At 53.8% G+C, this 27,898-nt stretch overlaps 3 protein-coding genes across 9 annotated transcripts; 2 read left to right on the top strand and 1 right to left on the bottom strand.

Annotated features, from left to right (window-relative positions):
* Positions 1–43: 43 nt before the first annotated feature.
* Positions 44–6,453, top strand: RNF25 (ring finger protein 25). Of its 2 annotated transcripts, none has more exons than XM_032354815.1 (10): positions 44–187; positions 2,523–2,597; positions 2,844–2,946; positions 3,036–3,103; positions 3,197–3,266; positions 4,411–4,482; positions 4,580–4,723; positions 5,081–5,170; positions 5,457–5,591; positions 5,796–6,453. In XM_032354815.1, the coding sequence occupies exons 1-10, from the start codon at positions 147–149 to the stop codon at positions 6,372–6,374; spliced, it is 1,377 nt and encodes a 458-aa protein (XP_032210706.1). In that variant the 5' UTR covers positions 44–146; the 3' UTR covers positions 6,375–6,453. The 2 variants fall into 2 exon arrangements, with proteins under 2 accessions (XP_032210706.1, XP_032210705.1); XM_032354814.1 differs by having other exon boundaries at positions 5,078–5,170.
* Positions 6,454–6,854: 401 nt separating this feature from the next.
* LOC116597299 (mitochondrial chaperone BCS1) lies at positions 6,855–11,050 on the bottom strand. Of its 2 annotated transcripts, none has more exons than XM_032354817.1 (8): positions 11,026–11,050; positions 9,206–9,573; positions 8,964–9,103; positions 8,591–8,785; positions 8,034–8,097; positions 7,629–7,798; positions 7,297–7,414; positions 6,855–7,162 (listed from the first exon to the last, which is right to left on the bottom strand). In XM_032354817.1, the coding sequence occupies exons 2-8, from the start codon at positions 9,523–9,525 to the stop codon at positions 6,910–6,912; spliced, it is 1,260 nt and encodes a 419-aa protein (XP_032210708.1). In that variant the 5' UTR covers positions 9,526–9,573; positions 11,026–11,050; the 3' UTR covers positions 6,855–6,909. The 2 variants fall into 2 exon arrangements, with proteins under 2 accessions (XP_032210708.1, XP_032210707.1); XM_032354816.1 differs by lacking the exon at positions 11,026–11,050 and adding an exon at positions 10,812–10,902.
* A 40-nt stretch (positions 11,051–11,090) lies between these two features.
* Positions 11,091–27,834, top strand: ZNF142 (zinc finger protein 142). 5 transcript variants are annotated; one of them, XM_032354791.1, is made up of 11 exons: positions 11,091–11,183; positions 11,450–11,601; positions 11,702–11,817; positions 13,368–13,689; positions 16,571–17,170; positions 17,835–17,999; positions 18,921–19,745; positions 21,543–21,720; positions 22,487–25,379; positions 25,931–26,036; positions 26,946–27,834. In XM_032354791.1, exons 4-11 carry the CDS (start codon positions 13,410–13,412, stop codon positions 27,413–27,415), a joined length of 5,517 nt encoding a protein of 1,838 aa, XP_032210682.1. In that variant the 5' UTR covers positions 11,091–11,183; positions 11,450–11,601; positions 11,702–11,817; positions 13,368–13,409; the 3' UTR covers positions 27,416–27,834. The 5 variants fall into 5 exon arrangements, with proteins under 5 accessions (XP_032210682.1, XP_032210684.1, XP_032210681.1 ...); XM_032354793.1 differs by having other exon boundaries at positions 11,143–11,219; XM_032354790.1 differs by having other exon boundaries at positions 11,143–11,601.
* Positions 27,835–27,898: the final 64 nt, after the last annotated feature.

The following is a 27,898-nucleotide window of genomic DNA, read 5'->3' as shown; positions in this document are numbered from 1 at the left end:
TCTCGGGCATCAGGACCCACGAAGGACCTGGAGTCTACGGTTGCCTAGAAACGCCTGCTAGCCTCCCTGCCTCCCTCCCTCCTCTAACTTGCCGCCCCTGACTTCCCCGAGAGTATTTCCGGTTCCGGCTGTGGGCCGGAGAAGACATGGCGGCGTCTGCGTCGGCGGCTGCAGGGGAGGAGGACTGGTAACTTTGGGGGCATGGGCTTTGGCTGGCCGCCTGGATCCGGTCCGGGGGACTCGTAGTGGCCGCGCACGATCCGCACGGCGGGCTTGTGGGGCGGAGCGAGGGAAAAGGGATGACAGAGACGCTGACATGTTTCCCTAAGAGAGCTTCTGTACTGGGGAACAGAACAGGAGGGTGGAGGGGCACTGATCTGATGGGAGAGGAGGCCGGATCTGCGCTGGTCAGGCCCGCTCGGGCTGCGCCTTATCTGGCTCGATCCCCTCTTCTCCGGCCTCACTCCTCCCATTGTCCTGAAGTGGATTTGCTCGGGGTCCCAGAGGATGTCTGCTTATCAGCTCCCCCCACCGCCTTTTTTACCTCCCGGAACCGATGTCCTCCAGCCCCCGACCCCCTTTCCCCTTGGATCAGCCTATTTCCGCCGAGGCTTTTCTCAGCCGTCTCCCTCCCCGACCGCACTGAGGACCATTGTCTAAATAAAGCTTTACACCTCACTAAAAGCTCTCCTAGTCCTTCTCTGAAGCATTCTCAACAAGAGACCAAAACCTGGAAGGACTCTGGGATTGGAAATAGGATAAATGTGGGTTCATTCCCCATTTTATTAGCGTGTGATGCTGACCAGGCCACCTCACGGTTCTGTGAGTCAGTGTCCTCCGAGGTTAAAAAAAAAAAGTGGGTGTGGCATCTACCTCAGAATAGTTGAGAGGATCACGGTGGATTTGTAACATAAAAGCCTTCTTTTTGTAACTAAGATGTGGGCCGGTGATGGGACTAGATGAGGCCTGAAGACGTAAATCAAATTTGCTATAAAGGTACGTAGTTTTGACTAGGAATCCAGGTTATCTGACTGAAGAATCTCACCGTTTTTAGTACTAGGACATTATACAATCCCCCGACCCTCCCGCCCTTTTTTTTGTCACCACGTTACCATCATCCCATTCCATATCTCACATCCAGGCCCTAGTCACAGCTAGGGTGGGTAAAGTATGGAAGGGCCTCTTAATGGACGTTACACCTCAGTATTTTATAGGTTCAGGGAACCCAGCCAGTGTCGTCCTTTTTGAGATCCTCTAGGCTCATGGTTTTCACCTTGTTTGGGCGGAACTTAAGATTCTGAGGAGACATTTCGAGCCATGGAGAGGGCAGTAGTGATTGCTCTGCTGACTTGTGGTGCTCTGAGATTCCCACACTTGAGTCAACCAAAACTACTCCACAGTTACCTATTTCATATTTGGAGGTGTCTAAGACTTAAAAAGAAAATTTGAGAACCAGTAATATATGAGTCATGCTAGGGCAGCCCTGTTCTTGATGAAGAGGGAACAATACCTATTAAGAAAGGAGAATGAACATGCGTCTTTACATGCATTACCTGGGGAAAGCTATGGACTGGAGCTTATCACTAATCTTCAATGTCATTACAGTAGCTGTTTCTATAATTAAACAGGTATGTCCTCTCATTTACATCAGGATCACCAGATGCTGACCTAACCAGGTTGATCGAGATCTGCCAGATAGCAAGACTCATAAATACACTGAATGCTACTGTAGCCTTTCTTCTTTCCTTTTAAGGGAGAAGATTATATACAAAATAGGAAAAAAGAGAACATAGACTAGCTACCATGGCCAAGATATTATTAGGTACTTTACATAAACAACCTTTTATCCTCACAATAATCCTGGAGAGTAGGTGGTATTATCTATATATGGTAGACAGTGTGACTCAAACTTACAGAGATACTTACTCAGATCATGTAGCTGCTGATTGGTGCCTATACTCCAAAGCTGATGGCTCTTCTACTACATCATGGCCTTTATACCACCTAGATCTCTTCTTCTGTTCTGGTTGGTATCTCCTTTGAGTAGGCTTAGGGCAGCTGATATTGGCAGTATGTGTAGACACTGGCATCCTCATGAACAATGGTGGAGGGAAAGCCAGGAGTGTTATTGATAACCTCGATGTGAATCAGTGGACATCGTATTCCTCGGTCAGAGAGCTGGCCCACCAGCAGAACGATGGAACTTAAACGGGGAGTCCAGAAACCTGGCTCTGGTTCTAGTTCTGCCTCTGTTAAACTTTGATAGTTGAGCTAGTCATTTCTCCTTCCCAGGAATCCATTTCCTCAACCGTCAGAAATGGTCCCTTAAACTCTGATTCCCATGCTTCCCACCTGGCCACTTGACAACTTCAGAAAACCTATTTCCCCCATTTTTATGGGGGTTAGCAGGAGTACGCACTCAGGCCGATTGCCAGTTTCCTATAAAGCCAGCCTTCACGAGCTCTAGCAGGCTTTAACGGGGAGAGCTGTAATGGTGAGTCAATCTCCCCCTGTCTCTCTAGGGTACTGCCTTCTGAAGTCGAGGTGTTAGAGTCTATCTATCTGGATGAACTACAGGTGGTTAAAGGAAACGGCAGGTACGTATTCAACTAGACGTGGGCAGGAGTCCTCTTATTGATGAGAGGATTCCATACAGAATCCCTGAGCTTTGATTTAGAGAAAATGTTGTTCTCATGGAGACCAAGACAACTCGTTCATTCGCCCCCAAAAGAAAGCGTCCAGTGCTCACTTCCTGCACCCGCTCTACTCTCTCACTCCCATCTTCCCTGGTTCTCAAACTCCTGCCCAGTCACCTCCCCACCCCTGACTACTTCTACCTGCAGATCCTCACCGTGGGAGATCTTCATCACCTTGCACCCTGCCACGGCAGAAGACCAGGATTCACAGTATGTGTGCTTCACTCTGGTGCTTCAGGTCCCGGCACAGGTGAGGCGCGGGCTTTAGGGCAGCAAAGCAAGGAAGGGGAGAAGCCCTGGGGTGGGTGCTTTAGCAGTAACCTTATCTCCTCCCGCTAGTACCCCAATGAGGTGCCACAGATCTCTATCCGTAACCCCCGAGGACTCTCAGATGAACAGATCCAAAAGTAAGTTGGGCTGGACAGAGCAGGGAAAACGGGATACAGCTCAGTCTGGTGAGGGGAGGGGGCAGGCCTAACGCGTGCTTTGCCGTTTTCCAGGATTTCACAGGCACTGAGCCAGGTGGCCAATGCTGGGCTGGGTACTGCCATGCTCTATGAACTCATCGAGGTAAGAGGTGTGCTAGTTCAGGAAGCTGCAAGAGCTGTTTCTCTCAAGGGAGGTAGTGGGCCCAGAATCTTATGTACATATGGGGTCATTCATTGTTAGTCCTTGTTGAGGTGAAGCCTAAATTCAGGAAGAGAAGATTTTCTTCTGTAAGAATTCCCCCCAAAAGACAGTTCTGTAGCTTCCCCAAGTGGCCTATGCCTATGATTTTGCCTCTTTTACTTGGATTTTTCTTGATTCCATTTCAGTGCATTCTTTTGGTAATGGCATCCGAAAGTAGCCAGAGATAGGGACCTTGCTTAGAGGGTCTCACCAGGAATGAACATTTGAAGGCTAGCCTGCCTTTGGAGTGGACTAAAAAGTCCTGGTTCTTCTACTCAAGAGTTTCTACCCTAATGAAGTTAACAACCCATAGGGACACCCCAAGCTATAAGTTCACATACACAGATAACTTCTGTTGCTTGGGATTAAAAACGCACAATTTAGTACAGTCTTGTTTTCCTCAGCTTTAAGTTTTGAAGAAGAATGTTCAGAAAAGAATGATGGTGGGCGGTCTGGAGTCAGAGTGGGCTTAGACCACTGTAGTGCTCCTGAGGCCGGCCTCCACAATGTAGCGTGGAACACTGTGGAATTCCAGAGTATGAGCTATTTAGACAGCCATGCCCATGAGTTAGTTCATAGCCCAACAGGATGCCTTTGAGTTCTCTGTTTGTTGGGGCTGTCCATGCCTTGGCTTTTTCTGAAAGCTGGCTCTAAGAACAGTTTTTTTGGGGGAAGTGATCATCAGAGGGGGTGAACCACAGAAGGCGTCCCAGAAGATAGGAGCGTCACCAGAACATCCTGTTCTGTCCAGGTCTGTTATTTTCATTCCTGAGATGTATTAAAGGTTATTGAATGAGTTGGGAGATCAGTGGAGGTGAATTTTGCAGCTGGTTAGATAGGGCAGGAGGGGCAAGGCCAGAGGGCAGGGCCGTAGGGAATTGATTCCAGGCCCACGGAGCCTCACCCAGACAGAAAGGCATGAACATTACCACACTAGCTTGGTGGGAGACGGTCCCGCAGTCCGTCCTGGGAATAAGTGACAAGCTTTGTGCACACAGTTCTTGCCCCTGCCTCCTTCTCTGAACAGTGTCTTCTCTCCTCCCAGAAGGGGAAGGAAATCCTCACAGACAACAACATCCCTCATGGCCAGTGCGTCATCTGCCTCTATGGTTTCCAGGTGGGGCTTGCTCTCAGGACCTGGGGTCAGCTCAGGATGGGCAGTGGAGGGTTCATGAAAGCTCTGAGGCCCTGCCCTATGCCTGTTCTCCCTTCAGGAAAAGGAGGCCTTTACCAAAACACCATGTTACCACTATTTCCACTGCCACTGCCTCGCCCGGTACATCCAGCACATGGAGCGTGAGCTACAGGTTCAAGGCCAGGAACAGGAGCATGAGCGGCAGCATGCCGAGGCCAAGCAGGTCAGCACACCAACCCCTGCGCTCACCCAACCCCCCAAATCACACCCTTTCCTACCCCTCTGCTCCAGTACCTCCTCACCTTTTAGGGGCCACGGATATCTGAGGTTAGTGAAAGCTCACCTCTGTTCAGAGGAGAAGGGCATTCAGATATACACATGTACCCACTGTATGCAGTTTCAGAGTTCCCAGAGCTCTGCCTAGGAAGGCAGCCCCCGCCCTGTCCTGCTTCACTGCTAAACAGAATGCCAGTGCCCTTCATGCTTGCCCCTGAGGGTTAGGCTGGCTGATGGGTTGGGGCAGCTGGCAAGCACTGTGCACGTCAAAGCAGGGCTATGATTTCTCCTCTATTTTTAGAAGGCAGTCGGTGTGCAGTGTCCGGTGTGCAGGGAGCCCCTCGTGTATGATCTTGCCTCATTGAAAGCAGCCCCTGAGCCCCAACAGCCCATGGTAAGAGGACTCCCTTCTCATCTGAGCCAGGAATAGTGGCATTCTCCAAGGAGGGAGGGATGGCATCTTGCTGGCCTTGAATGGGATCTCTGGAACTGGGGTGCTCCGGCGTGGGATCTCCAGAGCTGTAGCCCCTTGCCCCAGGCTAAGGTTCTAGGAACCCAGATACGAGGGACAAACCCAGGAACCTCGTGCAGATCTCCTGAGGTGGTCCTGAAAGAGCAGGGTTTGAGTCTGCCTTCTGCTGCTTACTTTTCCCCCTGTCATCCTACTCCCTTCCCTGTAGGAGCTGTACCAGCCCAGCGCAGAGAGCTTGCGCCAACAGGAAGAGCGCAAGCGGCTCTACCAGAGGCAGCAGGAGCGGGGGGGCATCATTGACCTTGAGGCTGAGCGGAACCGGTACTTCATCAGCCTCCAGCAGGTGAGAACAGGCTTTCTCACCCCTCCCTGACTGCTGCCTGCCTTCCCACCAGCACCCCTCTGCCCTGCTGGTCGCAGGGTGAGCTTTGTTCTGCCCTTGAAGTTATAGGCTGATGGGGAAAGCCCTGGTAGTGAGCGAGGGGCCTGTAATTCCCTGCTTTGGGGAACTGCATCTCCCTCACCACGTGTGCTCGCTTCTTTCTAGCCTCCCACCCCTGTGGAGCCCGAGTCAGCAGTAGAGGCCTCCAGAGGATCCCATCCACCCAGCGTTCTTGCCACAGAACTGTCCGCCTCAGCAACTGCTCAACCCAACCCAGCAGCCCCTCTGCCTGTGGCCTCCCAGTACACATGTGAGAAGATTCCAGGGGCTGGACCAAATCAGCAAAGGTTGGGTGAAACCCAGAAAGCTATGCTAGATCCCCCCCGGGCCAGTCGAGGCCCCTGGAAACAGCCCGAACGGAGGCACCTAAAGGGAGGGGAGTGCCATGCCCACAAAGGTGCCAGTGACACTCAGGAACTGCCACCTCCCGAGAGGCCCCTCAAGGAGCCCATGGACCTAAAGCCAGAACCCTGTAGCCAAGGTCTTGAAGGTCCTCCCCAAGAGAAGGGCCCTGGCAACTGGCAGGGTCCCCCACCCCGCAGGACTCGGGACTGTGCTCGCTGGGAGCGTTCCAAGGGTCGGACGCCGGGTTCTTCCTACCCCCGCCTGCCTCGGGGTCGGGGAGCCTATCGTCCTGGCACTCGAAGGGAGCCCCTGAGCCTGGAGTCTGAGGATGGTTCCTAGCAGTACTGTGGGGGGCAGGGATGGGGGGGTAGGGGGACAATAAAGATACTTGGCCTTGTTTGGCTCTCTTTGCTTAGTAGTAGTGCCTAGCCTGTGCAGTATGGCTCTTTCTGAATTTCTAGCAAGACAAGTGTGGCAGGATAGCCTCGGCTTTGCTGTGAAGTCCCATTTTTGCCAAGAGCCCAGGGTCTGAATAAGAATGGGTCTGACATCTCAGTGAATGTGGTAGGGTTCAGGAAAACTGGTAGAGGCCACATTTAAGCAAAATACTTCGGAACATAACATGTACACACACCCTTCGTATACATCCACGTTTTTTAAAAAATTGAATGCGTCTAGATGGAAGACTGCACTTCCTTGTTTACCATAGTGTCTCTTCCAAATTGGCCTTAGCTTCTGTCCCCAGCCCTTGCCTCTGTGGATGCCTGAGGGCCCCTGCTTTTTACATAAGTACCCATCCAGGGAGGTTAGAGACCAGAGTGCTGTGGCAGGTGTTTATTGTTCCCCAGGGGGAGAGCCAAGCGCAGCCTGCGCATCATGTCCTCAGAGACTCAGCATTGTCAATCGCCCCTGCAGGGTCATTCTTATACAGCATGAAGTAGCCCTGTACCTGGGCGGGACTGATGTGAGTCGTAACCTGAAGGACACGTCCTGCAAAGGCCTCAGCCAAGGAAGGTGCTTGCCCTGGATAGAACCTCTGGAACATCTGCGTCAGCTGCCAGTGTGAACAGTAGCCCACATACTCCTTCATGTCTACTCGTCCAGGGCGTATCAGGGCAGGGTCCAGCCTAAGAGGACAAGGCAGCAAAGGCAGAGTCATAGACACAAATACCGCTTGGACCCCCCCCGCCGAAATGGCAGTTCAGGTGCTGAGGGGGTGCAGTCTTGCCTCACAGCCTCAGGGGGCCTAACCCCTTCTTACCTGTCAACATGGTTGGTAGTCATGAACACGATGCGGGCCTCTGTGGACGCCACGCCATCCAAGGCATTGAGCAGTCCACTGAAGGTGAGGCGACCTAGACCTTGGTACTTGACGGGGTCTAGAGAGAGGCAGAGATAAAGCAGTGTGGCTGGTCATGACTTTGCTTAACCCTCTACTCCCACCACATTCCCCGATGTATCAGTGCCTCTCGTGGACTCCTGCCAACCCCAGGCATCCTCGGTCAGCCCTCTGGATTTCCATTTTCTTCCACTGCTCCTCACTTACTCCTATATGCTTAATCTTCCCCTTCCCTCAAAACTCCCCTCACTCACTCTCTGCAGCTAGGTCTCGGCTAAGAAAGGCTGCGTCCACGTCCTCTAGGAGCACCAGGCTCTGCTGCGGGGCCACACTCAGCAGATGGTTGAGCCGGTCATCGGAGAGGCTGGAGTCGGTGAGGCTCAGCAGGCAGATGCTGTGCTCCAGTTCCCCCGCCAGGGCTGTGCTGTGGGGGATGGGAGGACAGGAGGTGGGCAACCTGGGGATCCATTCTCAGGCCCAAATGCTTGTCCTCGCTGTCCTGGATGGGTCTCAGAGACCTAACCTTTCTATCACCCGAACACCTCTCATATCCCACATTTATCCTGTTCCCCAGTCCTCACATTCAAGTCCCTTTCCAACCCCATAGCCTATTTTTTTTTTCCAGTTTACGAATTACAAGGAAATGTGACCCTACTCACATAAAACTGCTTTTTCCACAACCAGGGGGCCCATAAAGCAGGTAGCCACGTCTGTAGGGAATGCCTAGGAAATAGCCAAGAGAATCATCAAGACCTAAAATGAATTGGTGTACTCTACCCCAGATGTCCACATTCATTCCCAACCCTGCCCCCTAGTGGCCTGATAACCTTAGCGTGAGAAGAAATCACCCCCATGACAACTGTTCTTTACCCTTGATCTCTGGGAAGTAGGCCAGAGCTTTATACTCGCCCTGTCTGGTCACAGAGACCAGAGACCTGTTTCCCCAGCTCTGACATCGCATCAAAAACACCCCAGCCAAGGGCGCCTGGGTGGCTCAGTGGGTTAAGCCGCTGCCTTCGGCTCAGGTCGTGATCTCAGGGTCCTGGGATCGAGTCCCGCATCGGGCTCTCTGCTCAGCAGGGAGCCTGCTTCCTCCTCTCTCTCTCTCTGCCTGCCTCTCTGCCTACTTGTGATCTCTCTCTCTGTCAAATAAATAAATAAAATCTTTAAAAAAAAAAAAAAAAAAACCCCAGCCAAGACCCCAGCTGCTGCTCACCTCTGTCAGTGTACCACTTGGGATTATCAATGAATTCCCGGACATCTCTGACAATTCGGTTGGCCAGACCCTGTTCTAGAACCACAGAATTCAGTGGCCGCCGGCGGCGTGGATAGCCAAAAGGACGCCACTCAGAGCCCATGGCTGTGTACATCACCGTCTTCCCTTCCTCCTGCTGCAAGGCCAGCTCTCGAGCTGGGAGGGAGAAGAGAGGAAGCCAGTAATTCCTCTTTGCCATGCAATTAGGCCAAGCTGTGCCAAAAGAGCTTCCCTCTTAGTCCCCTGGGCTCAGATCCAAGCTTCCCTTGCTCCAGTGTCAAATGCCCCCATCTCTGCAACCCCCACAACAAAGCCAGCCCCTGCCATCCCACACCTTCCTCCAGGATGTTGAAGAAGACCTTTCGGTCAGTGCCCAGAGCTGTGAAGGTGACGGATTCCCAAGGGGTCCCTGTCTGCAGGTCTATCATCTGCATCTCTCGGCTTCGTTCCACTCGGATCCATTTCCCCTGATACCTGCATAAAAGTGGTCCACGTGGGGTGAATGAATGAATAGGTCAAATCCAGCTCCCCTCATTCTCCTCTACTCTTGGAGTCCTCCCTGGTTCCCAGACTTACCAGATAAAGTGGTTTCCAGGGCTGGGGACAAATTCAAACTTGGTGGAGATGCGCCCACTCTCATGCTGAAGGTATGAAGTCTCAACACTGAGGTGCTGAGTACGGGTACTATGCTGGGTGAGCCAGCTAAGCAACCAGGCGTAGCTTCGGTCTCGAGCAGGGACTTCCAGCGTGATCATGTAATGACGCCGGAAAGCCACCAGGCCCAGCTGGGCACCCTTGCGGGCCAGGGCCAGGGCTGTGCCCACACCCACAAGCCCAAAGCCAGCCCCAAAGTAGGGATTGTCCTTCAGGGCGAGAATAAAGTCTGACAGGGGCATCTTGAGAGGGAAACACTGAACTTACAGGCTCTGAGGCATTTTCAAAACCTGGTGGTGGGGGTAGTGGAAATGGGACAAAACACAATATTAGTTTAGAAACCAGACTCCGCAATCCATCCTCACCCTTGTGCCCCACCTCCCCCAAAACCACTGCAGAAGCAGGGTGCAGGAAGGATAGGTCAGTGCTACTATGTTTTCAATATTGTCTGTGGGGTGGAGGGAGGGGCTAGAAGGCAAGAGCCAACACTTCAGGCCCTTCTTTCCATTTCCTGTTCATTATCCTGTTCGTATCTCATTTTCTGCCAGGGGACTAGGTCTGAAGATTGTTTAAACATGAGAGAGCAATGTAGCCAGTGTCTCATCAGGATGATGGAAAGAATTTTTGTGGTCTCTGGGACTAGCTGAGATAGAAAGGAGCCCACTGGCCAGAATTAACAGGGAAGGAAGGAGCAATATTCTTCCACTGACCTGTCAGTAATCTGGTGCCTTATCATGATTAATGACCTTGAAATACCCTGTCCTTTACATGTTCAATTGTTAATGTCCTGTATAGCCCTTTATTACCTCCCCACTAAACTGCCTCCTTAAGGTTAATTTTAGTTCTTGAAATGTCATCTTAATGCTTCACCAAATTGCTACACGAGGACCCAGAACTTTCTTCCTGAATCTGCTTCAATCCTATTACTCTCCCTACTGCAACACCTCCAATGGCTGGCTCTCAACAGATCCCTGAATTAGGTAAAAATTCCTCTGCCCGGTACTCAACACCCTCCACAACAAGGCGCCCACCTATCTTTCATAGCTTAGCGCCTAAAACTCCCTGTTGTACAAATACGTAAACCAGTCTGTTCTTGCTCAAGCAGGTGTCTTTACTCGGAACGCCCATTCTAATTGATTCCTTCCTTCTTTCCAATAGAAGACCTGTCCATCTGCTGCTTCCTCCATGGAGCTTTTCCCCGATTCCCCCAAATAAAACGTGACCGAGTCTAATTCTAGAGCTCCCGAAGGGCAGGAGGCTACGTTGTTTCTACACCTTCCTGGCCTCTGCCACTTTGCGCAGGGCGCAGGGGGCACGCGTGGCAGTGAACTGAGAGCCGAGACCACCGCCGAGGCTCAGAGTAGAACCCAGAATGCCAAAATATCTATGCATGGAAGAAATCAGACAAAGCGCTTCCCCCTCCCTTCCCTTGTCGGACGCCCAGAAGCCCCCTCCCGAATCCCCTCAAAACCCCAGCTCGCGCCTCCGGCGGCATGGTTTGGAGTAACCCGTCACTCCGCCCCCTTACCGCCATGACTCTCTGGCCCTCCCTCTCGATGGTTTCAGCCCCGCGCAGTTGAGGGAAACGCCGCTCGGCCCCGCCCCCGCGTACCTTCACCTACTTCCCGCCACACCCACCCAGCGGGCCGTGCCACTCTGCCCCACAACTCTCGATGGTACTCCTTGGGCTTCTCGGTTGGAGGAAGGGGTAAGGGGAGACGCCAGAGAAAACCATAGAGTACCTCCGCCAGCCGACAAGGGGAAGAGAGAGCGGCCTCCATCGGCCCGAAGTCCTAGAGGCGGCTGGGCCGGAGGCGGTCGCACAAAGGGAGTCCCGGGAGGCCGCTCCAGCTGCTGACGGACCATAGAGACGCGGCTCCCGCCCGCCCTGGGCCGGGAGGTGAGTGAGCGGCTGCCGGGCGGGAAGTAGGAAGGGGTACGTGTGGAGCGGGCCGGAGGCAAAAGTTTCTCGAGCACCAGGATGAGGGTGGGCCTGGGTGGCGGGACCCCTCGGGAGGAGGTGCTGAACGGAGCACGCCGACGATCGGGGCCCCGGCGCATCACAGCAGCAGTCCCGGTGCCCCAGCCGCGTCACTGCTCTGGACCCCGCCCGACTATCCGCTGCCTCGCCTCTGGACAGTAATCATGACGATGCTCCATCCCAAGCTTTGCAGGTTACAAAACGGCCTTGCCATTTGCTGGCTCTTGTGATTCTCGCTCCCGCCCAACGATGTGGACGCTGTCATCACCTCCACTTTACAGATAGGAAAGCTGAGGCCCTGGGAAGCGAGGTGACTGTATCTGTCTGAGGCCACGCGGTGAGTCATAGCCCAAAGGCAGGTGGAAACCCGGGTGCCTCGGGTCTTATTCTTTCCGCAGGCCCTCTCTCCACCTTAATTTGGCCTTTCTCTTCCTCAGTGCCTCCTGTGACTACCTGTCTGCCACCTTACCCGCCTTCCAGCGGCTGAAGGTTCAGGTTCTCCATCTAGACGGATAGTCCTCCTTGGCTCCCCGCAGAGCAGTGATAATATTCAGTAAGTGGAAGCTATGGTTTCCAGAGAACCCTCTGACCGTGGAAGTGCACTTCCCAGGAGTGCACTTCCCAGCTACCTTCTGAATTCTCTGAGCTGAGGTTTTGAGTTGCAGAATTTTCACCAGCAACCTGATTTCCTGGCCCTAAGCCCTCACTTGAGGGGCATGACTCAGTTTCATTCTTACACATTACTGTATACGTTACTAATACATTCTTATACATTGCTAAGTATTCTTATACATTACTATCATTCTTATACATTACTAATTATTCGGCTTCAGGTAACTTTGGCCCTGTATAACTGGATATGCAGTTTATTTTTTTTTTAATATTTTATTTATTTATTTGACAGAGAGAGATCACAAGTAGGCAGAGAGACAGGCAGAGAGAGAGGAGGAAGCAGGCTCCCTGCTGAGCAGAGAGCCCAATGCGGGACTCGATCCCAGGACCCCGAGATCATGACCCGAGCCGAAGGCAGCGGCTTAACCCACTGAGCCACCCAGGCGCCCCTGGATATGCAGTTTAGTTGCCGTTCATTTCTTAGTTGTGTTCTAGTGTTTTCAATATGAGGCCGTAGTTAATGAGTTTGATATTTCTCCAGGTGGGCTCCTTCATACCTAAAGAGGCACTGGTTTGTTATCCTTGTAGAAATCTAACTCTCCTCTGATGGATCTCCGTGTCTACAGTTCTTCACTAGAATCTCATCTGTCTGACTTGCATAGATTGTTGTGGTTTGTGTTCAGTGAAGTGATAATGTCAGTCAGTTGTACTCAGAAAGCTCCACATCTAGGGAGGGAGACTGATAGGTCGCAACGCTGCAGTGTGACCGTTTCTGACAGAGCTAGGTACAAGGTGCCAGTGGGACCCCGGAGAGAGTAACTTCTATGAACGGCGTCAAGAAGCCTTCATAGCCAAAGTGACATTGTGCAGATTCTTAAAGGACAGGCGTTGGTTAGCCAGATGAGAGAGATGGAGAAAGGGAAAAGGCCCATCACATGGAAAGGGAAAGGCATCTGTGAGGGTATGGGAGCAAAAGAGAATGTGGTGAGCTTGGGAAGTGGCAGCTCATTGATATGGCTGGGTCAGAGGTCTGTTAAGGGGCAAGGTGGAAGATGAGTCTGGAGAGGTCAGCCAGACCAGATCCTGAAGGAAGGGCCTTACACCCATAGTAAGGAATAGTGAGATCATAGTATGTTAAGAGGGGAAGGGACCTCTGGGATCCCTTGGCCCCAGTTTTGTTGCACATAAGAAAACTGAGGCCCAGATTGCTTAATGATTTCACCAAGGTCACTTAGCTCCAAGAGATATAACCTTTACTTTCTAATATATTGGCCAAAACTTGTTGGCTCTCTCCTAATGCTGATTCCTAGTAGCATCTGTCTAGTTTTTGTTCTGAACATTGTTGTAAAAAGAAAACTTCTAGGTTAGCTAGGTGTGGCATGTTACCATCAAAGGAAATGCCTAAGTGGGCAGACACTGGGCCATGCCCCGGCACCAACAGGAAAGAAGGTGAGATTTCTAACTCTGATTTGTTTGGATTCTCTTCCATAGGCTTAACAGCACATAAGGAGACCACAGAACACGTCAGTGGTGATGACAGACCCCGTGTTGGACTCACAGCCAACCAACAACACTGGGGAGATGGATGGACTATGCCCGGAGCTATTGCTGATCCCCCCATCTCTCTCTAACCGTGGAATCCTGGAGCCCGTCCAGAGTCCCTGCCCTGCTGGGAACCCCACACCTTTGCCTGGTGACCCAGGCTGCCTGCTGGTAGAGGCCACAGCAACTGAAGAGGACACAGGGAACATGGAGATCATCGTGGAAGCAGTGGCTGGAAACCTGTCCCCAGGTGCTCCTGGAGAGACCCCAGGTACCCACTCTATTGCTAGCAGGCCACTGGGACAATCAGCCCTGAGGTTTTGTCTGTGCTATTTTTGACCCTTCTATATAAATATGATGAGAACACAAGGTAGCATCTTATTTTTATTCTTAGAGATGTTGTCATTTAATTTGCAGTTGGTGAATGTTGATTGAAGCCTGGCAAGGTGGTTCACAAGCTCGTACCAAGCTCTTGGCAGAGTCTGTTCCTGCAAGGACTTCATGTCTGCTAGGCAGGGATCCAGAAGGGAAGACCTTTCTGACACCTCCACCCAATCCTTACTCCTATAGCATACCAACCCTCCCACTCAGGAACTGCAGCCAGGGATTAGGCAAAAGGCCCAGTGTCTCTACCACCCTGGGCTTGGCAGGTCAGAGTAATCTGGTATTTCCTTGCCCTAGTTTCTTGTGTGTAACATATGTAACTCATCCAAGGCGTGTTGTCAGGAATGGGACTTGAGCATTTATGTTTATGCTAGAAAAATGATTCTCCCCTTTATTCTTCCCATAGCTACAACTTCTTATTTTTAGGTAACTTCCCCGTTTGTTAACTGCCATCCTCCGGCTACAGTTGTCACAACTTCCCTTGGCAGTGTGATATGGTGACAGCAAATCCTGGAAAAGATTAGCTAATTTGATCATAGAGTGTTTCTCAGCTTCTATGTGGGGAAGCAAATAATAAAGAAAGAACAAACATGGGAAAAACATTTGCAACATATAAGGGAGAATTAAACTCTATTTTTTGGTAAATATTATTTATTTATCAGAGAGAGAGAGCAAGAGCAGAGCAGGAGGGTGGGGCAGAGAGAGAAGCGGGAGCCTGATGTGGGGCTCCATCCCAAGACATCCAAGACCCCTGAGGCGGGGCTTCATCCCGAAATCATGACCTGAGCTAACCCAGGCACCCCGGATTAATCTCTTTAAAATTTAAAGAGCTCCATAATAAGAAAAAGGGTGTTTTGATTTTTTTGAGAGGGCAGAAAAAACCTACAAGCAGTTTAGTAAAGAAGAATAAAAGAGGTCAATAACCATAAGAATGCTTAATCTCATTAACACACAAATAAATTGCACTTAAAAATAATTATGAGGGGTGCTTGGCTGGCTCAGTTGGAAGAGCCTGTGACTCTTGATGTTAGGGTTGTGAGTTCAAGCCTCATGATGGATGTAGAGGTTACTACATTACATTATGCCATTGTTGTTTCTCAGTTTTGGCAAAAATTAAACATGTTTTATAATATCTATTGTTGGTGGGAAAACAGATACTGTCTTACAGCTTACAGAGAGTATAAATTTAGTATAACCTTTTGAAGGTCAATTTATCTACATAACAAATTTGAAAATACGCATACTCTGACCCAGAAATTCCATTTCCAGGGCTCTATCCTCTAGAAAGACTCACACACATGCACAAGAATACAGAGATGAGGATGTCTAGAGCAGCTTTACTTACAAGGGTTCCAAATGACCCAAATGTCTATTAGTAAAGGCAAGCCCTCATTTTGACGTGTTTTTGACATTTTGACAGAGGTACTATGAATTGGACAAAAAAATATATTAGATCTAAAGGTAATCATAGAAAAAAGTATCTGATCTATAGCAAGTGGTGGCAGTGGGGTGGGGAGCAGCAAGTTGCAGAGAAATGACTCCGAAAGGCCTAAAACAATATAGACCAAACAGTATGTGTAAGGGTGGGGTTGGTTATTCTTTCTGGAGGTACATCCATGTCATTTGAATTGTTGCACTGAATTTTTTTTAAAAAAAAGAAAACTAGGGTGCCTGGGTGGTTCAATGAGTTAAGCGACTGAGGCTCAGGTCATGATCTCAGGATCCTGGGATGGAGCCCCTCAACAGGCTCTCTGCTTGGCAGGGCGCCTGCTTCCCCGGGCGCCTGCTTCCCCATCTCTCTCTGCCTGCCTCTCTGCCTACTTTTAAAGCTTTTTCTTTTTTAGATTTTATTTATTTATTTGACAGAGATCACAAGTAGGCAGAGAGGCAGGCAGAGAGAGAGGAGGAAGCAGACTCCCTGCTGAGCAGAGAGCCCTATGTGGGGCTTAATCCCAGGACCCTGAGATCACGACCCAAGCTGAAGGCAGAGACCCAACCCACTGAGCCACCCAGGCGCCCCTCTCTGTCTACTTTTGATCTCTCTCTCTCTCTCTGTGTCAAATAAATAAATAAAATCTTAAAAAAAAAAAAAAAAAAAGGAAAGAAAACCAGCAGAGTAGAAATGGCACAAACCTGGGCTGGAGTCAAGGCTCCGCCATGAGCAAACACAATGTCCTTAACCTCCCAGGACTCTGGGTCCTTCTTCTCGAAGGGCAGCTAGAGGACCCAGTGAGTGTTTCCTAAGCCTTTCTTTATCAAGGTCCCGCCCATTGCTAAAGAAATGCCAGTGATTACTCGTATGATTTCGGTCTTTTGAAAACAGATGTTCTTCATTTTATGAATTACTGTGCTGTTGGGGGGGAAAAAAAATCTCTTTCCAGAAAGTAAAAAGTAATACTTTGTCATTCAAAGCTGTAGATATTATCCTCAGAATGTCATTTTCTTCTTTTGCAAGTTTTCATTTGGGCAAAACATATTGCCTTTCCTTAATGCTTTCCAGAATTGGTTAACGCTTGTTGTATTCATTTAGCAAATGTTTATTAAATACCCATTTTATATTGGCATATTGTGCTACATACTGGGAACCCAGGTCACATGCAAATAGACTGTCCCTGACCTTATGGGGCTTACCATCCCCGTATAAGTCTTAACGTCTATCTGCATCCCACGAATATTAAAAGATTCACCTACGTTTTCTACTGGAAGCTAATGCCTAGGAGTCTTGTTCCATCTGATGCCGTGCTTCTCTTTCGGTCCTCTGCCTGCAGGTGTCCTGGTAAAGGTGGTGGAGGTGTACTTCTGTGAGCGCTGTGAGCAGAGCTTTGCAGAGCCCACTCTGCTGGCCCTGCACCAGTGTGCTGAGCCCCTCATACAACCTCTGCCGGGCCTCTCTGGCCCCCCATGCTCCGTAGAGCTCACCCCCAGCAACCTCCCTCTCTCTGGCCCTGTGCAGGGGCAGGGCCTGCCAGATAGCCCCCTGCCGTGCCCCGTGTGTAGACAGGAGTTTGCCCAGCCCCAGGCCCTGAAGAGCCACTTCAAGAGTCACCGGGGCCCTCCCACCACCTTCCCCTGCCCGGAGTCCGGCTGTGCGTTCTCTGCGGAAGATCGCAAGGCCCTGCAGCTCCACCTGAGGCAGGCCCATGCCGCGGTCCCCGTGCCTTGCTCTTTCCGGGGCTGCCCCCTGCTCTTCGGGAGCCGGCAGGCCATGGAGCTGCACCGACAGGCCCATTACCCTTTCCACTGCAACCATTGCAGCTTTATGGGTTCCAACGTCAAACTCTTCCGGCAGCATCAGCGGAGCCACGGGCCTGGGCCGCAGGGAGAAATGTCTGCCCGGCAGGGTCCTCCGGCCCAGGAGCTGCTGCCAGGTATGAGACCAGGTCTTTTTTCTTTTTTTTTTTTTTGGTCTCAAAAAGAAGTCATGGGGTGAATATAGGAGGAGGAAGAGATGGGCTGGGAGAGACCAGGATTCTGATGCAAAAGCTAGGCTTGCTGAGACCAGTCAGTGCCGTGTTCCGAAAGAGAAGGCCCCTTGTTCCAGGGAAATAGCCTTACATCTTTGCCTTATTGAAGCAACCGCCTCTGTGGAGGGGTAGAGTAATGGATTGGGCAGGACAGGGTGTGACCCTGAATTGCTGAGTTCAACTTCTCAGTAGACAGGTTTAGAGGACTGGCTGTGTTCACCTGCACTGAGCCGCCAGCCATCAACCTGGGAACCCCGGCCAGGGAAGTGCAGTCTCCCCAGTCTGTACCTCCCAGCCCCTACCCCCACTGCAGTGATCTCAAATCCCCTTCCTTCAAGGGGTGTGAGGATGGTGTCATCTGAAGTTTGATTTGCTTTAGGTTGGAGTGTTAATGATAGCTTAGCTTCTCCTGTCTTGATGGTAACAAATGGATAGACATAGAATCCAAGCGCAAGATTCTCTTATACTAAATGGGGAGGGGGTGGTCCTGCCAGCCCGGAAGAAGAGCAGGATAAGCAGTCATTGCTGTCGTTGGCTCCCATAGACATCAAGTTTTATGTGTCTCCAGCTCCCAAACTGTCCCCTAGAGGGGGAGAGCCATCAGAACGAGCAGAGGCGCCCTTGCCCAGGGAGCAGTCAGCGGATGAAGGGGACGCGGAGGAAGAAGAGAGTGGCGCTCTGAAGGACACCCAGAAAGGCCTGGAGAAAGGCCAGGGAGCTCAGCAGTTAGAAGGTAATGACATGGTTAGGCATGAACCTCTTGGTGGTGGGGAGGAATGGATTGTGGAGAGTCTGACATTGAGGCTCTCTGGGGTTTGGTTTTCTGGGTGTTGGTTCATGGCCTCTGGTTCTTACCCTCCCACTTTGACCTGTGTAATGGGAAAATGGTAAATGGGTAAAGACTGTAGAAACACAGAGTAGGGGTTGCTCTCCTAGGCTGGTCTTCCTCAGGCAGAGGCTCTTTTGCAGGGAAGGAGACAGTGATATTGATTATATAAAGATGCCGGAGGTTACTGGTCAGCAGCCTGTTTTGTCTGGCATTGGGCCCACGAAGATTTTTATTTCTGAATCCTTGCTTCCCAGCTTTCCAACTCTGTAGAGCCATATTTGCAACCCATCCTTCCCCCACAGAGCACGTTTCCTGTCAGGTGACTAGAAAAGATGTGATTGTGTGTATGACCAGTTCTTTCTGATCTCGAACGCAGTGAACCAGTGTTGAGATGCAGGAGTACTTGACCTTCTTCTCTTCCCTTTTACATACTCTGTGGGTTTCTTGGCCTTCCAACCAACCCTGCCAATCCCACTGCCTACCCTCACAAACAAGGGCAGGAAGAGTGAGTATGCTTCTTCCAGATTGTTCTCTTGAGCAGCTCTAGACAAAGGCTTGAGAATAGTGGGAAGCTGGGGGAAGCACTTCAGATGGGCCCACAACCAGGTCAAAAAAATCCTGGTGATTTGGCTTTCTTCAGTACTTGAACTTCTCGCCCCCTTTGTGAGCCTGCCCTGCTGGAGATGCCGTTGTTAGGTTCCCCACAGAGAGAGATGAAAGGCCTCCTAACGTCGTGTCTAGACAAATGGTGGTTCTCCTGTGAGCTGGCCAGCCCCCGGCTTCTCAGAGAATCTCGCCATCAACCCTCTCTCTTTCCCTCTCCAGGGGACGTGCCTCCTGGCACTGAGTCCCTCTTCAAGACCCACATGTGTCCGGAGTGCAAGCGCTGCTTCAAGAAGCGAACGCACCTGGTGGAGCACCTGCACCTGCACTTCCCCGACCCCAGCCTGCAGTGCCCCAACTGCCAGAAGTTCTTCACCAGCAAGAGCAAGCTGAAGACGCACCTGCTGCGGGAGCTAGGCCAGAAGGCCCACCGCTGCCCGCTGTGCCACTACAGCGCCGTGGAGAGGAATGCGCTGAACCGCCACATGGCCAGCATGCACGAGGACATTTCCAACTTCTACTCGGACACCTACGCCTGCCCTGTGTGCCGGGAGGAGTTCCGCCTCAGTCAGGCCCTGAAGGAGCACCTCAAGAGCCACACGGCGGCAGCCGCCACAGGGCCGCTGCCCCTGCGCTGCTTTCAGGAGGGCTGCGGCTACATGGCCCCCGACCGCAAGGCCTTCGTCAAGCACCTGAAGGAGAGCCACGGCGCGCGGGCTGTCGAGTGCCGCCATCACTCGTGCCCCCTGCTCTTCGCCAGCGCCGAGGCCATGGAGGCACATCGCAAGAGCCACTATGCCTTCCACTGCCCGCACTGTGACTTCGCCTGCTCCAACAAGCACGCGTTCCGCAAACACAAGAAGCAGGGCCACGCGGGCAGTGAGGAGCTGCGCTGCACCTTCTGCCCCTTCGCCACCTTCAACCCCGTGGCCTACCAGGACCACGTGGGCAAGATGCACGCCCATGAGAAGATCCACCAGTGCCCCGAGTGCGCCTTCGCCACTGCCCACAAGAGGGTGCTCATTCGCCACATGCTGCTGCACACAGGTGAGCCCACCTTCTGCGCCTGCAGTCACATGGCCATCGCTGGGCGTGTGTGCTGGATACGAGGCCCACAAGGGGCTCTGCGTCCGTCATTCCTAGAACCAGATCTACCATTTGTAGTTTACAAAGGAACCTTAAGCTGAGGGTCCTGCAGCTAGTGAAATGGTTAAGGTAGGATGGGAGTCCAGGTGGTCTGAGCCGAAGGCCATGGAGAGATACCTTCCTTTGTGATTCAGGTTTGGAGATGAGGGGCAAGTGGCCCAAGCCATCCATACCTGAGAGAGCCTTGGGAGCTGACTCAGACTCTTAATTGGTTGCCAGCATTATACTGATGCTATGAGTGACAACCAGATTAAGCTTCCTGCTGTGGCACCGGCCGACTTGCGATCTCTAGGCAAGCATCAGTGGGTTGACAAGACATTTAAAAAAAAAATCTCATCGAAGATTCTAGTTTAGGAGGATAGCTCTTAGGCAGCTTGGGACAAAGCCTTTGTTTCCAGCGAACAGTTCGTTTCTGTGCATGCCTTAGTCACCAAAGGTCATTTTTCTAAGGCCCTTCATAAAATTTCCCATCTCTACAATACTCTATAGTTTGCGGAGTTCTTTTTACATTATCTCATTTAACGCATAAAGACAATCTTGCAAGGAAGGCAGGTGAAGGAGAGGAACTGAACATTTAAATGCCCTGTTGCGGGATCATACTGCTAATGTTAAAACTGGAGCTAGAGTACCATTTTGCTTGCCTTTCACCATAGGGAAACGGGCTGAGTGGGCAGGCAGGGATCATAGGGAAGGGTCCTGAAGGAACATGCCCCCAGCCTCTTAGCACCAGCTCTTACCCAATCCCACAGACAGCTCTTCCTTGAGTCCTTGAGGGGCACCGCTGAGGACTTTGGGATGTCTTACTTAATCTTCTCACCAGCCTTGAGCAATCAGTATTTTTGTTGCCCCCTCTTTGGAGACAAGGAAAAACAGTCTCAGAGGGGTTATATGGCTTGTCCAAGACCACGTAGTAGTAGTCGGCTGGGATCCAAACCACCACTTCATAGCTCTGTAGTTTCCCCGTGCCCCGGCTTCTTTCTTTGTAAAATGGGGCAGTCCTAGGACCTGCTTCATAGGGCTGCCGGAAAGAGTCAGTAAGAGCAGACGGGCTTTTTTAAAGATTTTGTTTATGTATTTGACAGAACAAGAGAGCAGAAGCAGGGGGAGCAGCAGGCAGAGGGGAAGGAGAAGCAGTCTCTTTGCTTAACAGAAAGCCCAACATGGGGCTAGATCTCAGGACCCTGGGATGGTGACTTGAGCCAGAGGCAGATGTTTAACCAACTGAGCCACCCAGGCGCCCCAAGAGGGGGCATTTCTATAATGCACGCTCTGTCCGTGTTAGCTCTTAATATCTAACTAATAAAGATATTAGTGGGTTGGATTCCAGAGTCCAAATTCTTAACCACTACGTAACATGGCCTAGTTTTTTTCTCCTCTCTTGCAAAACTGGAGGGAATTAGGGTAAGTGGAGCAGTTGACCATTAGAGCTAACAAGCTCTACAGCAACCAGGTAGACTTGCAGACTGGTCGTGGAAAGTATGGTCTTCACTTTCTCCCTGGCTTCCTCCACGTCGGAGCTGGGGAGAGGGCCAGAAGTAGTGCTGACTGTTTGGAGCTACATGTCAGGCAGTGCGGGAGGCTTTCGCTTATGCTCAGCATCAGGGCAAGCTTGCAGGTGGGGGGACGGTCTGTGCACTCCCTTGATCCACATCTGACCTGCTTCCTCCCCTTCCATCCCTACTCCCACCCATACCCAAGGTGAGAAACCTCATAAGTGTGAACTCTGTGATTTCACGTGCCGAGACGTGAGCTACCTGTCCAAGCACATGCTGACCCACTCCAACACCAAGGATTACATGTGCACTGAGTGTGGCTACGTCACCAAGTGGAAGCATTACCTCAGTGTGCACATGCGGAAACACGCGGGGGACCTCAGGTATGAGTGCGTGCACCCCCCCACCCCCGCCCTCGCCCAGGAAGCTGACACTAAGTTAGCCTCCTCTTGAACTCACCGTGCTCTCCTGGCCCCAGAATGACTCCTCCCCGTGCCCCTCTCTGCTCCTCTGGTCTCTGCTCCATTGCCGGTAGCTGGCTTCTGTGCCTGTGGCCCCCTCTGCACGGGGAGAACTCTCTGGGCTCAGGGAAGGGAGCACAGACCCAGAGTCCAGGCCCAGATGTGATGGTGTCCCTTGAGCTCTCACAGAGTTCATGCCTAGAAAAGTTGGGAGACAACACTTGGGACCCCCCCATCCTAGCCACGTTCCCCATCCAGGCAAGTTCCCCACTGCGCTGCTGTGGCTCTGCTGGCTAGGGGGTCTCTGCTGAGCTTTCAGGCCTCTGGGGGAGAATGGGATCTAGGCACAGACACCAACCCCATGAGGCCGTAGCCCCGCAGTTCCTTCGGAGTCCACAGCAGGTGGCTGATCCATGCTGTCTTCCCTGTGAGAGCAACATAGAGCAGGGGTCGGAACACAAGCACTGAAGGTGGGCTGTCTGCCCTTCGCTTCTTTGTAACCCGAGGCAGGTCATTAACCTCTGTGCTTGAGTCTCCTCCCTTGGAAGCAGACACCCAGTCTCTGGGGTAGTGGTAGAGAATGGGGTAGATAACACGAGTCCTGCCCTGAGTGTGGAGCCTTGTCCACAGGAAGTATTCATGGGTTCTGGGAGACTGAGCCTGGCCACTTTGCCTCCCCCACAACCAGATACCAGTGCAACCAGTGCTCTTACCGCTGCCACCGGGCCGATCAGCTGAGCAGCCACAAGCTGCGCCACCAGGGCAAGTCCCTGATGTGTGAGGTGTGTGCCTTTGCGTGCAAGCGGAAGTACGAGCTGCAGAAGCACATGGCCTCCCAGCACCACCCAGGCCCGCCGGCCCCACTCTACCCCTGCCGCTACTGCAGCTACCAGAGCCGCCACAAGCAGGCGCTGCTGAGCCATGAGAATTGCAAGCACACCCGTCTGCGCGAGTTCCGCTGCCCACTCTGTGACTACCGTACCTTCAGCAACACCACCCTCTTCTTCCACAAGCGCAAGGTCCACGGCTACGTGCCTGGCGACCAGGTATGGCAGCTCCGCTATGCTGGCCAGGAACCCGACGGGGCTGGGCTGGGCCCAATGCCCCCACTGGACTCCGAGCCCCCCAGCCAGCCGCCTGCCTCACCTGAGGGGCCAGACCGGGACGCTGCGCTGGCAGTGGAGCCCCACTCAGACCCGGCCCCGCCAGAGACCAGCGAGGAGGAGAGCACCGGGAGACAGGATGGCAGCGGGGTTCCACAGGGGGACGACCTGGCTGGCAGCCCCAGTCTGGCGGAGGTCGATGAGGGAGGGTGCACGCTGCACCTAGAGGCCTTGGGTGTAGAGCTGGAGCCCGTGGCTGAGCCACCCCTGGAGGAGATCACCGAAACTACCCCGGTGGCCTTTAGGCCCCTGGATCCTGCAGGGCCCCTGAGACTCGAAGGGTCAGATGGAACTTTGACTGAGCTATCTGCCTTTGAAGCTGCTGGGACTTCGGATTTGGGTGCTGAAGAAGAGCCTGTTCCGGAAAAGCCAGTCCCAGAGGCCCCCCAAAACCTCCCTTCCTCAGAGGAGCCCCCTGACAGCTGGGCGGGAGCCTTGAAGGCCACTCTGCCCGCTGAGAGCACTCCACTCCCCCAGTTCCCTGAGTCGGAGTCCCTGCTCAAGGCCCTGCGGAGGCAGGACAAAGAGCAGGCCGAGGCTCTGGTCCTGGAGGGGCGGGTTCAGATGGTAGTCATCCAGGGAGAGGGGCGCGCCTTCCGCTGCCCACACTGCCCGTTCATTACCCGCCGGGAGAAGGCTCTGAGTGTGCACTGCAGGACCGGGTGCCAGGGCCGCCGAGGGCCCCTGCTGTGCCCCGAGTGTGGAGCCAGCTTCAAGCAACAGCGTGGCCTCAGCACCCACCTGCTGAAGAAGTGTCCCGCTCTGCTCAGGAAGAACAAGTCTTTGCCTGGACTGGGCTCCCCACTGCCCCCAGGTACCCAGGTCTCCGAGGACACAGAAGGTGCGAAGTCCCCCCCTGCCCCGCTAGAAGGAGAGCCAGCGCTCCCCAAAGAGGCTGCTGCTGCACTTCCCGGGGAGCCAGAAGAAGTAGAGGAGCCCCCTGGCCCGCGCTCCATGTCCGGGGACGCCTTACCCGCAGAGACCCCTGAGAAGTTCCACTTCGAGCAGGGCAAGTTTCACTGCCACTCATGCCCCTTCCTGTGCTCCCGGCTCTCCTCCATCACCTCTCATGTGGCTGAAGGCTGCCGGGGGGGCCGCGGCGGGGGAGGAAAGCGAGGGGCCTCTCTTCTGAGCCGTGGGGACTCCGTCTCCCCCAGCAGTGGGAGTGCAGAGGGCAGCCCCAGGACTGGGGACACGGCACTGGCTCCAAAGCAGAAGGGGGCCCGCTTCTCCTGCCCGACGTGCCCCTTCAGCTGCCGCCAGGAGCGGGCCCTGAGGACGCACCAGAGCCGGGGCTGCCCCCTCGGAGAGTCTGGAGAGCTGCACTGCAGCCTCTGCTCCTTTACCACCGCCGCTGCTGCCACACTCAGGCTCCACCAGAAGCGGAGGCACCCCACCACCGCCCCCCCGGCCCGCGGGCCCCGGCCCCCACTCCAGTGCGGGGACTGTGGCTTCACCTGCAAGCAGAGCCGCTGCCTACAGCAGCACCGGCGGCTCAAGCACGAGGGAGTGAAGCCCCACCAGTGCCCCTTCTGTGACTTCTCCACCACTAGGCGGTACCGGCTGGAGGCCCACCAGTCCCGCCACACGGGGGTTGGCCGCATCCCCTGCAGCTCCTGCCCACAGACATTCGGTACCAACTCGAAACTGCGCCTGCACCGGCTGCGGGTCCACGATAAGACGCCCACCCACTTCTGCCCGCTGTGCGACTATAGCGGCTACCTGCGACATGACATCACGCGACACGTCAATAGCTGCCACCAGGGCACCCCCGCCTTTGCCTGCCCCCAGTGCGAGGCGCAGTTCAGCTCAGAGACAGCGCTAAAGCAGCATGCACTGCGCCGGCACCCTGAGCCACCCCCCACCACTCCAGGCTCCCCTGCCACCGAGGGCCCCCTGCGCTGCTCCCGCTGTGGGCTGCTTTGCGCCAGCCCGGCCAGCCTGCGGGGCCACACCCGCAAGCAGCACCCACGACTGGAGTGTGGGGCCTGCCAGGAGGCCTTCCCCAGCCGGCCAGCCCTGGACGAGCACCGGCGGCAGCAGCACTTCAGCCACCGCTGCCAGCTCTGTGACTTCGCAGCCCGGGAGCGCGCTGGCCTGGTTAGGCACTACCTGGAGCAGCATGAGGAGGAGGAGGAGGAGGCGGTGGTGGCAGGTGCAGAGACCCCGGAGGGCGGCGCAGGGGCCGGCCAGCCCCCCCTGCGCTGCCCCTTCTGTGACTTCGCGTGCCGCCACCAGCTGGTGCTGGACCACCACGTGAAGGGGCACGGCGGCACCCGGCTGTACAAGTGCACCGACTGTGCTTACAGCACCAAGAACCGCCAGAAGATCACCTGGCACAGCCGCATCCACACTGGAGAGAAGCCCTACCGCTGCCACCTCTGTCCCTATGCCTGTGCCGACCCCTCCCGCCTCAAGGTGAGGCTGGTGGGGGGAAGCCACAGGGGTGGAGGGCGGGGAGGGGTCGTGTTGGGAGAGGAAGGTGGACGGGCTGGGTGGGAAGGGTGCGGGGAAGCTCCCTGGGTCCTCTGGTCCCTACTCCTGGTTATCAGTTCTGGGATCTCTGTCAAGCCCCCTAGCGGCCCCCCATTGAAAGAGGTGCCGATACTTCATAGCGCGGTTGCAAAGAGGAGGTGCCCTTATGCAAGCATGGCCTGTGACGAAGGCTTTTATTGAGTGCTATTGCATGCTCGCCGTAATTTTAATCTTTGCAACACAGGAGGTGGAATTAGTGCTGCTGTTTCTCATTTCACAGATTAATAGACTGGGAGTTTGGGCACAGGTAGTAAGTGGCAGAGCTGAGAAGGGGCAGACTGAGAGGTCGGCCCAGCAGGTTAGGTGTCAGCAGAGTGGCTGGACCGGGGAGCCTGCTTGATGGAGGGAGCACGGCTGGGGTGGGAGCAGCTCCACCGAGGACCAAGTGTGCACATTTTCTAGGCATACTCTGCTCTCCCCCCCCCCACCCACAGTACCACATGCGGATCCATAGGGAGGAACGGAAGTATCTGTGCCCCGACTGTGGCTACAAGTGCAAGTGGGTCAACCAGCTCAAGTACCACATGACCAAGCACACAGGTGAGTCTGTGTGGTTTCCATGGGCCCATGGGGTCCCCCCCCATTCCTGGCATGCCCAGCCTTCCTCAGGTGGTGGATGTCCTTACTCAGATTCGGGGTGCATATTGAGGGGTGGGGGAGAGGTTGATGGGCCAGCATAGCTTCCCAAACCACTGAAGACCTGGGAGAATCAGAAGAGAGGTGAGCCTGAGGGCCTGGGTATACTCTGTAAAAGCTTCTCTGCTGACCACAGCTTTAGGGCAGCCCCCCCCACCCACTGAGAGCCCCACAACATAAATGTGTGGCTGACAGGAGTCTGCTTAGTTACTGCAGACACAGTGGAGCTACTAGGAGTAATGGCAACATGAAAAGTTTGCCTGTTTTAGCTGCTTTGTTCCTCTTTGGCACGGAGTCCGGTGCTCCACGAGCAGCTAAACGGCGGTATGTCTGTATTATGCATAGGATCCCCTCATGTCCGGGCAATAACCAGATGCATTTCAGGGTGCTCTGTACCTACGGACGCCGCTCTCTTACCTCTAATCCTTTCCCCTTAAGAATTTTCCTTTCTGAGTTGAACACGGAGTTCTCTTTAAATGGATCCCCAAATTCCACGGGTACCCCATGATCATAAGGGGTTGGAGTTCCCCAACCGGAAACCCCGTGGTATCTGAGTGAGTGGTCATCGCCGTCAGGTGTCTACTCAGGAGTCCAGTTAGTTATCAGCATGCATTGGGCACTCACTGTGCAAAAGGGGCTGTGTTGGGAGGAGGGCAGAGAAATGCCAGATGGAGCCAGAACATTCCACAGATGGCAGTCATGAGTCAGTGTGCGGCTTGTGTCTTGTCCCGGGATCCCAGTGACTCCTGGGCCCGCTCCACGTGGCTCCACCAGCTATGGTAGTGACTTTGTCCGTTGGGCCCTGTCCCATAGGCTTGAAGCCATACCAGTGCCCCGAGTGCGAGTATTGCACCAACCGGGCCGACGCACTGCGCGTGCACCAGGAGACTCGGCATCGGGAGGCACGGGCCTTCATGTGCGAGCAGTGCGGCAAGGCCTTCAAGACGCGCTTCCTGCTGCGCACCCACCTCCGCAAGCACAGTGAAGCCAAGCCCTACGTGTGCAACGTGTGCCACCGTGCTTTCCGCTGGGCCGCCGGCCTGCGCCATCACGCCCTCACCCACACCGACCGGCACCCCTTCTTCTGCCGCCTCTGCAGCTACAAGGCCAAGCAGAAGTTCCAGGTGGTGAAGCACGTGCGCCGGCACCACCCAGACCAGGCCGACCCGAACCAAGGAGTGGGGAAAGACCCCACCACCCCCACGGTGCACCTGCATGATGTACAGCTGGAGGACCCCAGCCCTCCTGCTCCTGCTGCTCCCCCAACAGGACCCGAGGGCTGAGTGCCTGCCCCCTCCCCCACCATCACAGAGGGGGTGGTCCCACATGTGCAGACCTGCAGACCAGAAGCAGAGCTCGCCTGCGGCTCCAGGGCCTAAGGAAGGGCTGGCTTCGAGGTTTCGGGGGCTCAGGCTGTAGTACTGGGACGCTGATGGCCGTATAAAGGAGTGACATGGACCACAGATTGATTTCCGGTTGAGACCCCCTATGTTTCTGACCTGTGAGTTCCCACTTCCTTCATCGCTCCCCCAGAGCCCCCGGCTCTAAGACCTTGGTTTCGCCCACTAGGTCTTCCCCTCCCTCCTTGCTCTGTCCAGTCCTGTGTTTCTCCAGCACCCTCCAGACAGTTGTATCTGACCGCATGTGCTGTTGCGCCTCCTGCTCTCTGAAGCATGTTAAACAGAGTGGTTGACGAGCTTACCGATGCATCCGTGTCCCTCACTGAGCACAGCCGGGCTGTCCTCTCGCTCTGGCCGGTTCCCTAT

This window comes from Mustela erminea, chromosome 8 (assembly GCF_009829155.1).
Source record: "Mustela erminea isolate mMusErm1 chromosome 8, mMusErm1.Pri, whole genome shotgun sequence".
In the NCBI taxonomy this organism is placed as follows: Eukaryota; Metazoa; Chordata; class Mammalia; order Carnivora; family Mustelidae; genus Mustela; species Mustela erminea.
The sequence above is the reverse complement of the archived record's forward strand: the minus strand, read 5'-3'. Positions and strand labels throughout refer to the sequence as shown.